Here is a 12,803-nt window from a genome sequence, read left to right as displayed (position 1 = left end):
GCACATACACTGTACATACATTGAATTGTGTAATTCATCTGCAATGGCACCAAATCTGTTCTCTTTTTGTGTGCATTTCCCCCAATAAGCTCCCTTATGCAAGCTTGCCCAATCCATCAAAAGTCATCCGTAAATGGCGAGTGATATCGGCAGAATTTTTGTAAAGATTTAATCTAATTCCTCCTGGTATGAGTGTCGAATAGAATATTTCTTATATCATGATCAGTATATACAATACTTGCAATAGCTGTCAGTTGCATCACATTTAACATTCTTTTTTTTTTTTTTTTTAAGTACAACGATAACAAACCTTGTAACCTGAAATGGATCTAAATGAGCTACTGTTTCCAACAACATTAAATCAGTGGGTGCTTTGGACACTTCTCTCAACTGTGCTATTGATTGGCGAGTTGAGATTTACCAGAGATTTTCCCCATGTTTCATTGGATAGGGCACAAAAATATCTTAAAGAATCATGATTTTGGTTGATTAATAGAGCAATTGCAATTGTTTCCTTCCATAAAAGGTATATTTCAATTTTTTAGAACTATCTAAATGTAGGTTTCATGCCAATAAAATAGCTGTCACATCATTTGACTTTACTTTATTTCTAGAGGAAATTTGAACATGGTGTGTGATTATATTTTAACAGCCCCTCCCATCATAAAGGAGATACAATTGATGGCGCACAAGTTCCTTCTCACTGTCAAAACCTTTGCTGTCAGTACATACACCCTTACCAGAGCAGTACCTATGGTCACATTAACTCTGTGGTCTGCCTCCTTGATCTGTCCCTCACCGTCTTTGGAACACATATCTCGTTTCATTTCATCAGATAGATTTACTGTTCACCTTACATGTAGTTTCAACTTTGTTTCCCATTAGCATTTGATGTGCAACACTTACACCCTCAGTTATTTAAAGGGCTTTCCCACATTTATCCAAAACCTGTCCTTTTATTTTCATGACTTACTGTGTGAAGTGGGGTTTACTTTACTCTTGATGCATTCGGTTTCCTAACTTTTGAAATTAAACACTAGTATGTGTGCTATGTTGTTATATTTACAGTATTATATATCCCTAGGCTTTGGGAAGTTGTAAAACACTATTGAAAAATTTTCATAGGGACTTCTCACGATTACAATCACTCTACACAGCATTGTATAGAATCACTGCTAGATGGGAACTTTGGGTTTTAATAGTATGATGGCTACCTAACCACAATTATCCTACATTTGTTTACTATACTACTCATGCATGGGTGAAATCATTACAGTTTAGTCATTCCACGGCAGAGACTCCATAGGCAGAACATACAGTAGTTGCACGTACTCATGAGCTGCGTAATCCTGCAATGCAACCCAACCATTGATTAACATATATGGTGAATGGAAGTTGGCCCAAAACACAAATTGGGTGAATTCTTTTTTCTTTTTTTTTGAGATTCATTTTAGATATTGCCAATGGGGATTGTCAAAACCTATAGAATGTATTTCAAATTTTAGAGATGGTTTATCTTTTGGTTTATTCCCTTGATTATCTATTTATTTTATTTTATCTTTCGTACAGTGATGGGCTAACTTCCGAATGAAGTGATTTATTTTTCCTATCAATTTTGTTGTGGACATTGAGATATGCAGCAATTTCCTGTTTTGAAATCCCACCAGTAAATATCTTCAGATGCTGAATTCAGATACAGATAAATTTACTTCTGGAGTGTACATTTCATAAAGAGGATCCTAGGGTCTTTTTACTGGTCAATCAAAATTCTTAAAGTCGGGTGTCAATGTAAAAGGTCAAAAGAAAAAAAAAACTTACATTAGGTGTCAGATATTTAGAAATGCCAGTATTTATGAGGATGGAACACTAAAGTAGAATACAGTCAACTTCGGATACCTCGACGTCGGATAAGCCGAATATCACTTACCTCGGGGGCAAAATGAAAGTCCCGATTGTTCCTATGGAGTTTCCGTGTATTAAAATTCGCGTAGCTCGAAGAAATAACTCGAAGTTCGGTTACCTCGAAGTGAAATCTACTGTCCCGATCTTAATTAACTTATTGTTTTTCCCAGCATGTAGCTCGAATCGAATTGCGACATCACTCAGCATCTCCGATTAAGCGCGCGTGGACAGCAAGAAGACATGTCACAAATCTTTTCACACTCGACTGTAAATATTCCCGACCAGAACAATCGCGCGCCCAAAGAAATACCCGGTACACAGCTGACAAGAAAAATCCCCAACACCTACCTACACACGTACACGGTATGCACATAGCACCCTTGCCAATGGAGTGCTTACGATAGCACTACGCTCTGCCCATCATCTTCTTTTCTTTAACCACTGTGTTTTAATTCTTGATCATGATAGTCATACCGCGCGCGTAGATTTCTAAACCGTCGTGGCGCACCTGCGTAGGTCAGTGTTGGATGTTGACCGTTATATCTTTGGCATTAATCACGGTCCACTGTCCAAACATCAATCTCCTGCGTAGTGCCTTTTTTAAACTTTTTTTTTTTTGCCTTTCACAAAGTATGTTTCATTTATTCTTCCCCGAGAAAGCAAGCACTGATTTTTTTTTTTCCAGCAATGCGATTATGAAAATATTGTGGAACATGACGTGGAAGTATAGGCCGAGCATGATAAAGAATAGAATAGACAGGGCTCCACACTAACTTTTATCGGGCCACCAGTATCACTGATCTTTATTTTTTGGTGATCGAATTTACTCGAAATTAAAATTAGAAAATCCAATCATCTTATTTTGTGTTTTAAGATTTAGCAAATAGGCGTATAGATTATTATAAAAGTTGATGCCTAAAAATTTAGGAGGTCAAAACTTACGTCTGAAATGAAAAAGTGGGAGCATTTGCCGACATCTGTTAGCATCCGACATTTGTTTTAGCATCGTAAAGAACCGAAAGTTACCGTTATTCATTTCTTATTGTAAAAGCAATCATCCAACATTTATTAGTCTGTTAGCACCTTACGGAGCCGAATATTACCGTTAATCATTTCTAAATGTAAAAGCAAACAACAGACATTCATTTTAGCATCTTACGGAGCTGAATGCTATCCTTATCCATTTCCAAACGTGAAAGCAAATATCCGCTATTTGTTTCAGCATCTAACTGAGCTGATTAATACCGTTAATCATTTCCAAATGTAAAAGCAACAATCTGTCATTTATTTTTGCATCGTACGAAGCAGAATATTACCGTGATTCATTTCAAACATACGACATTTGTTTTATCATCGTACGGAGCCAAATTTTACTGCTGTCCACTTCCGAAAGTGAAATGAATCATCTGACAATATTATTTTATCATCGTACGGAGCCGAATGTTACTGTTTTTCATTTTTGAACGTCGAAGCTGACATCAGACGTTTATTTTACCATCAAACGTAGCTGAATATTACTGTTATTCATTTCGAAATGTAATAGCAAATATCCAATACTTTTTTTAGCATCATATGGGGCAGAATATTACTGCTATTCACTTTCAAACATGCCAAACGTAAAAGCAATCATTCGAGATGTATTTTAGCATCTTCCGGAGCTGAATGTTATTGCCATCTACTTTCGATCGTAAAAGCAAACATCCAGCATTTATTTTATCATCGTAAGGAGTTGAATGTTATTGTTACTCATTTCCGAACGTCAAAGCAAACATCAAACATTAATTTTACCATTGAACGCAGCTGAATGTTACTGTTATTCATTTCGAAATTTAAAAGCAAACATCAGACAGTTATTTTAGCATCGTATGGAGCAGAATGTTATTGGAACTTCCGAACATAAAAGCGATCATCTGACATCTATTTCAGCATCTTCCGGAGCCGAATGTTATTGCTGTTTCCTTTCGAAAGTATAAGGAAACATCCGACACTTATCTAACCATCGTACGGAGTTGAATATTGTTTTTCATTTCCGAACGTCAAAGCAAATATTCGACATTTATTTCAGCGTCTTCCGGAGCCGAATGTTGTCCTTAATCATTTCCGAACGCAAAATCAAATATCTGACATTAGTTTTAGTACCATACTGTGCTGAGTCTTATCGTTTTTCATTTCCAAAAGTATGAGCAAATATCCGTCATTTATTTTAGTATCTTACGGAGCCGATTGTTACAGCTATTCATTTTCAAAAGTAAAGGCAAACATCCGACTTTTTTGGTGGCGCGATAGGGCCGCCAAAATCTTCATTTCTGATATTCTGATTTCAATTCCGATTTTCATTCAATTCATTCATATAACATATCGATTCAATTCCAATTGATAAGCATGCAAACAATCGGTAGGCACTATAACAGATACCATGTTGAAAATCGATAAACGTCGGATAAGTCGAAGAAAATTCGACGTACGTACGCGTACCTCGAATTTCGCGTACCTCGAATTTCACGTACCTCGAACCATTTTCTTCAGTCCCGACGAATTCGAGGTATCCGGAGTTGACTGTACCTATTTTAATGGAGATAGTCTGTAGCAACAGAGATGTGAAATTGACTGTCGTGCTCCCGAATATCAGTGGTAGCATGGGTCAATGGCAGTTTGTTGGCATCTGGGGCACAACAGCTGCTGTTGCCATGCTTTCTGTAACCATGGCAACAGCTGTATTTTTTTTTATTTATTATTATTATTATTTTTATTATCATTATTATTTTTTTTTTGGTGTGCGGGAAGCCAACAAGCTTGAAGCAGATGGGAACATTGCACTGTGAAGTTAAATCAGGAAGAATAATTTGGGCAAGTCCCATGTTCCTTATAGTGTCTCCTTTTCTGTCTTGTTTTAATCTTCCAATTCACAGCTGCATCAGCAAAGTCATGTTCACCCTTCTGAATCGAGTCCACAGGAAAAAATTGTCATATTATGTGATCATAAAAGCATTTCAATTTACATCAGATAAAGATGTTGTGTATTCTACCTTCAACTTGTACACAAGGTGCCATTAATATGGAATGAATTGCTGATGTTCATACAAGCCAGAAAACCTCCAATTTGATTTAAATCAAAGAGTTATTGAGGAATGTTACTTCTGTCATTTCTTGTCTATGCACCTGACTAAAAGATACATAGTAGTATCCCTTCCTATTAGTTTTCATTTCATTTTTCTCCGACTCCCACAGAATTTTAGAAGTACAGTACATATAACTGTGTTTTAACTCCATGTGATTTTAATTGAACTTGATGTTAGTCATGCTCATTGATGTATGTAGATTTATTAGTATCATTGAATTTTACTCTTGAGGTAGTAAGAAGAATACATTAGTTCCACATGCCTTCAATATGACAGCTCTAGACTTATGTTCCGTATATAAGGTTGCATTGACATTACCACAGGAATTCTCCACAGGATGTTTAAGTAAAGAATGTTTTTAAAAAGAGACCAAAGGAGAACACTGTAAAGAGATGCTAGCCAATGCTACATTATGTTCTGTGTGTAGACTTTAACATAGCCCCACCTGTTCTGTATCATTTGTAGTGTCTCTGTAAAATATTCTCTGCAGTCTTTCCACCACAGGTGATCGCCTTCCCCGTCACCAGCCTTCTTTTCAGTGTGTTTTTGTCTGTGTGGTGGTTGTTTTGACGTGTCGTTTTGCATGCTTTGCCAGTGCTGTAAACTATGGAAAAAACAAAACAAAGGTGAAATGATATTAGAAGTAGTGCCTTGTTTCTGCAGTCTGATTGTTTGTTTAGTGTTGTGATTGAAGTAGTGTTTGAAGTGACAGGGACAGGGTCAGTAGCTTTAGCTGGAAGAGATGCTCTTGCAGGTGAGATGCTCTTGCAGGTGGAGATGCGCTAGCCTTTCGTCATGCTTCTTCACTTCCAAGTTTCTGTCAAATGGATGTGAAAAAAAGCCCAAAGAGAACAAAGCACGCGCAGCAGTAAGTTGATTCAGTTTGTTTGTCTGTCGACCTGCTCGCCGTAGCGGTGAGTGAACCTGCATGTTACTCTGTCTTTTATAAAGGAATGGCCAGTGTTGACGAGGACGAAGATGAAGAAGACTATGACGATGAGGAGGAATACGATGATGAAGATGAAGACGAGGAGGAAGAGGAGGAGGAAGAGGAAGAGGATTCCGAGTATGAGTATGAGGAAGATGGGGATGAAGAAGATGAAGAAGAAGAGGACTCGGATATGATATATGAAGAAGAAAGTGGAGAAGAGTACTACACAGATGACAGCGATGAAGAGGATGAGGAGGAAGACGATGAGGATGAAGAAGAAGAGGTGGAGGTGGCGAGATCACGGCCCTCTTACGACCACCTCCGGACAACTACATCCCTGAAGATGCAGTGGCTGAATGACACCAAAGCACCACAGATGACCCCATGGAAACCACCAGAGGTTATACAAAGGGAGAAGGAGGAGGCGGAGAGGAAGAGAAGACTTGAGGAGGAAGAGATGAGGAGACAGGAGGAGGAGAGGAGACGGATAGAGGAGGAAGAGGAAGAGAAAAGAAAGCTGGAAGAAAAGGAGCTGCAAGAGAAAGAAGAAAGGTTAGAAGAAGAGTTAGAAGAAGAGGAAGAGGAAGCAGCACATCTAGCGCTTGAAGGAGTGACTCAAGACGAGTCCTGTACTGATGCAGATATCATCAGAGCTCTGAGAAAGGAAGGAAATGGTGAGGAGCAGTGGACAGATAGGAGGAAGAAGTGGAGGGACAATCTTGCCACAAAGTTTGCATCCTACGAGGACGATACACTCCCTGGCAGGATGCAGAAAGCAGAGGAGCTGGATGCTGGGGCTGATGAGCAGAGTGCAAACGACGATGATGTTACGCACGACGAGTCACAGAGTTCGAGTCAACCAGAAGGCGAACAGGGTAGTTCCTCGCGAAGCGAAGAAGTTGGAGATGAAGAGGAGAGTGATGAAGTGGAAGACTATGAGGAAGGAGATTTAGAAGATGAAACTAGCTCAACAACCCATGGGGGGAAATATGTCGATGCTGGGAAAGCTGTACCTCCCAGACATTATCCTGCTAGGGCAGAAGAAGAAGACTATTCAGATATTAGACACATAGACACAGAAACGGATGCTGTTACTGGCACAGATGATGATGATTTAGGGGAGGACAGTAGAAAGGGACAAGAGAGCTGTGAACTGAGCGAGATGGTGGGTGAAGTGGACACTAATAGTGCCAATAACTTCTCAGGGGAACCAATTAGCTACAGCTCAGAGCCCAAAGACACCCCGCAAGATACAGAAGAATTGCTCTTCCACAGTCACAGCACCGATCCGAGAGAGACACAAGACACTGAGCAGAGTGAGAGTATAGCCGAGGACTCGGCTCCAGTACTGGACAAGGTAGTCTCGACACATATGCATGGCATTGTTGAAGGTGAGGTTGTGAATCTTGGCTACACCAGCTCAGAGCCGGAAGAGATCGATATAGATGAACTCATTGGCAGTCCCGAGCCATCCAAACCTTCCACTCCATCAACTAAGCATCCTGCTCGTTTTGACGCCAAGCCAAATCTAGCACCTCTGCAGACCAAGATTGTTGAGATTTATTCGGACGATGCAATAACGCCTGATGACAGTTCTGCTACCTCAGCACCCAAGCAGGAGTACGAGACAATATCGGAGGAGCAAAGTTCAGCTCCACTCGAGTCGAGCGTGACACCACATGAGTATGACACCGTTTCAGACGAGCCTAGTTCAGTACCCGTCGAGCAGGATTCTGTATCAAAAGCATCCAGTGCATTACCTTCTTACAGTAGTTCAGTACTAAGTGCAAGGAGTTCCACTCCACATTCCCATTATTTGGACCAGTCAACCAGTGCAGCATCTGAGTTGTCCAGCTCAGAGCCAAAAGAGTCTCAACCCAAATATCCCACACCAGTAATTAAGATTACCAATAAAGACTCTGACTCGCAGAGCACAAGAGAAAACACAGATTCTGAAAGCGTAAGCATAGAGGACATGGGTGGAGCAGGCAAACTACGTCTGGACTCCTCTAGGAAACCCAGGAAATACTCAGGAATGTCAGAACCTAGTCGTAAAATCTCATCCCCAGATACCACTCCACCTGTTTCGCCAATATCACCAAGAACTGTTGCTGACAATGAGGTACTAATAAAACAGAGATTGGAGGGTGATGCAGGGAAGAGATCTACTGAGGTTGCCCAACAGCCAAGAGATGATGACTCTGTCTTTGCAGATGACAGTGCTGTGGCAGAATCAGAAATCAGTCTTGAGTTTGTGTCTGCAGAAGGTAGGAACAGGACTTCTTTGAATTCGTACCATAGTTTACCCCACAAAAAGAAGCAGCGATTCAGTGTAGGCTTTGAGGGTGATGTGCCAAAGGGAGATGGGGAGGATTTGGGGAGCAGCATGACTGCCAGTCCATCATTACCAGAAAAACTCAATGAAGCAAAGGCACCTCCAAAGGCCAAGCCAAAATATGAGTCCATATATTCGCGAAGTAGGGGAGTTAGGTCTTCAATGTCTTCGTCATTTTCAGAATCATTTAGTCAGATGCCTTCACTGGAAGACATAAAGGCACTGACCAGTCCTAAGGGCCAGGAGCCTCCTCCCAATGATGGTGCTAATAAAAATGCAAACAACGCCACTGCTGTTGTAGCTGATGAACCCAGCGAGACGAGGTTGAGGTCACCGGAGGATTATGTCCCACCACCAAGTGCAATTAACCCAGTGTGCATCACCCGGGACACCCTGTCACACAAGGTGACGAAAGAGCACACACCAACAGCCAAGGCCAAAGTGGAGAAGTACAAGGGAAAGAAAGCGAGCCCCAAGAAGCGTGTGCTGAAGCGCTCCAAAGACAAGCGCAAGAGTGAGAGTGAGTTGTTGGATAGAGAGCGGGGAAAGAGGAGTGATAGGTGGAAGCAGTACGAGGTAAGCGGTGAAAAGGAGGCTGGACAGGGTGATGGTAGGGTGGGGACCTCTGGCTCTGATCACTGTCAATCTTTAACCCCTCATGATGCAGAGTCAGGTAGCAAGCGAAAGAGATCAAGCAAGAAGAAAGAGGGCAAGTTGGCTGCCCTCCCTGAGACTCCAAGTACTGACCTACTTAACCCTCCAGAAGATGAGATGTCTCCCGTGAGTGATACCCCATTCAACTTTGATGGAGGCATTCCCCGTTCCGAGTCCAGGTCAAAGGAGAAGAAGTCACGACTGAGCCGGTTACGCATGGACTTGCCACATCGCCGGGATGCCGTGAAGACCACAAAGCGCGGCCGAAGATCAGGTACTGGACTACAAGAGTATGAAGAAAATCACAAAGGCAAGAGCCCACTCAGGCGCTCTGAAAGCACCAGGGGGACTAGCAGTGAACACAGTACCGGGGCTATTCCAAAGCAGCGCCGCGGCTCATCCCTGAGGCTGAAGAAGCGCTTGAGCGCAGGAAAGATCAACGTGTCGTCTACTGATGGGGATAGTGCAGATGGAGACAGGGCGGTGTCACCGAGCCTTGACTTGCCCTTGGGCCAGTTTGGGAAGGAAGCGGCCAGGTCCAAGAGGAAGATCCCAGACGCTGTTGCTGACCTTGGGGTGGTGACACCAGAAGCAACTGCTACTGAACAGCTTCCCAGGCTCAGTAAGTGTATGAATCTGACACAGTGTGGGCAGATCAATTGTCTCTTACAATGCATTTGATTTCATAGTGCTAGGGTTAAATGAAGAATTTCTTCTGACATATGTACATGAAAATGCTGTTTTCTTTCATTTATTTTTTAAATCGTTCTTCCCAATAAAAAATAGTCGTACATGGATAGCAAACAGAAGAAATGTATTAAATGTTACCTTCTGTACATGCGTTGTTCAAGTGATGATTTTTTTCTGTTTCAACTCAAAATCAAAGTACAGGGTAAACTTTTCAGTGAAGAGTAACAGAGTGGTGTATACACATACACAAACACATTTATATTGACTGGATATCTGTGTGTGACACAGCTGCATACACTTGTACATGCAGCAGTGTTTATACTGATGTTAATTGATTTTATCTTCGTTATTATAGATGATGAATTCTTGTCACATTTGCAGATGCAATTTATGTCTCATGAGCCATTGTATTTTTCCTGCCAGGACTTACTCTTCAATAGGACCAACTTCTACAGTGTCAATTTTCTAGTCTTGGAATGTCTGTGGGTAAAAATGTAAAAGGAATAAGTACAAAATCAATGGAAAGTGGAACAAGGAAAATAATATGTTTGTTGCATGTGCATGGGCATGAAGACAGGTTTTCTGAGAGGTACATGATGGTATTGGACGAATTTCAAAATTAAAAAAATGAGACTGTTTTCCAGCATGTTGCCACATCCTGGACTGTGAATAATACTTTGAAATGAAGATATACATTTATGAAAATTCCGCCATCTTCTGTGTGGCATTGTTATGATCATTTTCTTTATCATACTTGAACGTACTATGATGTACCTCTTGGATAGGAAATTGTGTGTAGTACACACAGACACACATACATATATGTGTGAACATGACAATACACATGAATACATATGCAGCATACGACCGAAGGGAGAAACCCCCATCAGAGGTCAACATGTATGAATGAGTTTCCCTGTTCAGAGCACACATCAGATGGAATATTGGATACTGTATACAAACTGCTAAATTGTGTTATGCAATTATGGACATTTGGATGTCATACCAATGCAATATCACTATCCCTTCAAAAATCAGTGAAGTGCCTCTTAACAAAAAAGGCTACGTCTTTTTTCTATTTGTGCATTTATGAAGAATGAAAGATTTGGCATCATCTCGGTCAGATAAGCAACATACCGGATTAAAAGACTGGTGTGCATTAATGCCATTGGTTTTTTTTTTTTTTTTTTTTTTTTTTTTTTTTGCTGGGAGGATCAGCTTGAGAGCTGTTGCATACAAGTTTTGATAGCCTTTCTGTTTAATAGGCCACCTGCTCTGCAAGTAAGATGGTCATTCACATCCACCTGTTGATCCCAGGGGGTTTCTCCTAGGAGTGGAGGAAGAGAAGATGCATTGCCTTGTTGCCATGGTGCTTTGAAAATATATCTTTTTGCCCAAAGAGAGAATGTTTTAAAGAATGGCAAGAGAAGCATCTTATTTTGTTTTTTTAAAATCTCTTTTCTTTTGCTTTGTCTTGGCTGTCTTTTTGAGTCTTTACAGCTGACATGAATTTGCAAAAAATGAAGTAAATCTTTGATACAACTCTTTGATGAATCTCAATTGTCCATTTGTCTCTCATTATTGTTTTTGTCTTTCTCTTTTCTTCCCCAATTCTTCTCTTTTTCTTCGTGTCTTCCTTGGATGAAATTTCTCTGCTTCATCCTTCCACATATAATCCATGATACAAATTCCATCACTGCATTTTTTTTTTGTCTTTTCCTCGTGACTACATTGGTCTACTCTACATCATCATTACACGTCTCTTACCCATATTTCTTCTCATGTCTTTCATTCTGAACACTTTTTGATTACATTTCTTGCATAATTTGGTGGTGTATGTTAAAAACACTTTAAAAAAAATTGTAATTCATCACGCTTTGTGTCATCTTCCCTCCTGATTTTCTGTTGGATACTTTCTTATTAATTCCCTCGTTTCATTCTCATCTCCTGCTTTTGGCTGTTTTCATTGATCATTCATCCTTCGTTGTCTATTTTTTCACATGTTCCATTCATATCCGGATCATTCGACTGAATGAATTGTTATGTCTTTTCCAACATGGGATTTTCTTGTCATCACTGTCATCATCAAACTTTGCACTTGATTCCTTTTGCCTTGGCATTGCCCTTTGGTCCTTTTCCCAATATTTTCTCTCTGCCACATGATTCCTTCTGCCTTGTCATTGCCTTTCGGCCTTCTTTCCAAATGTTTTTTTTTTCTTTGCTGCCTTTTCATGTGAAAAAACCAAAAAACCCCCCCCAAAAAAAACCCAACAACTCCCTTCCACCCCCCCCCCAAAAAAAAAAACCACCCACAAACAAACACAAAACAACCTGACACCATGAAACAGTCAAGAAGCTCAGCGTCGACGCTGACCTGACTGGGGATTTGGACATCGGCTTCTCCACGGAGGAAGAGGAGGAGGAGGAGGAGAGGAAACAGGTGAAGATGGGTCTGGACTCGGAAGCTCCGGAGGCGGTGTCAGGCTCCCCTCGCACCAAGGGCAAGTCCCCCAGGAGGATGTGGGGAAAGAGGTTCAAGGTGAGGAACTCTTTTCCATTCCTCAATTATAATACAATTAATCTGGTGTGATCACTCACAAAGTTGTCTCTCCATACCATGTTTGCATTAGTGTGTTCTCTCTCTCTCTCTTTCTCTCAGTCTTGCTCACACAATCTACCATGTTTATTAATCTGACAGATCTATAAAATTTTGCTACTGGCACTGCATGATTTGTGTTTAACCAAGAGAATCACGATATGTTAAAAATGTCTAAGGGTCATTCTGAAGAAAAGAAAACAATCACACAGTTACAGCAAGTGGGGTGACCTTCTTTCAAATTGTTCTTACAAGCTTTAGTGTATGTTGGTATGCCATGGCCACGTTTAACTACATAACATTAAAGACGTGCCACACAGCATATACAGAATTCAAATCTCACTTGAAACAATGGCTTTACTTTTCCATGTGAGTAAATTTTCTGAGGCCACCTTAACACAGAAATAACTATTGCTTCCTAGAAACTTTGCCATCCCACCACTTTTTTTTTTCTGTTCACAACAGATTTACAGCAAAACTTGAAGTCTGAAATTGGTACAATCAAACAACTTTAATATGTACTATACACATTAATTGCTTATGCTTGTGATTCATACAATGTTCAATAAAACGTTT

The 12,803-nt window shown here is 40.6% G+C and overlaps 1 protein-coding gene across 1 annotated transcript in view; it reads left to right on the top strand.

The window, feature by feature from the left end:
* LOC140228548 (uncharacterized) overlaps positions 1–12,803 on the top strand; it is a 146,082-nt gene that overhangs the window by 98,716 nt on the left and 34,563 nt on the right. The window contains exons 19-20 of the mRNA XM_072308780.1: positions 5,973–9,563; positions 11,980–12,170. Coding sequence (XP_072164881.1) covers positions 5,973–9,563; positions 11,980–12,170 — 3,782 coding nt within the window. The remainder of the gene's footprint in view (positions 1–5,972; positions 9,564–11,979; positions 12,171–12,803) is intronic.

This window comes from Diadema setosum, chromosome 5 (assembly GCF_964275005.1).
Source record: "Diadema setosum chromosome 5, eeDiaSeto1, whole genome shotgun sequence".
In the NCBI taxonomy this organism is placed as follows: domain Eukaryota; kingdom Metazoa; phylum Echinodermata; class Echinoidea; order Diadematoida; family Diadematidae; genus Diadema; species Diadema setosum.
Note: the sequence above shows the minus strand (reverse complement) of the source record. Positions and strands in the feature narration are given on the sequence as shown.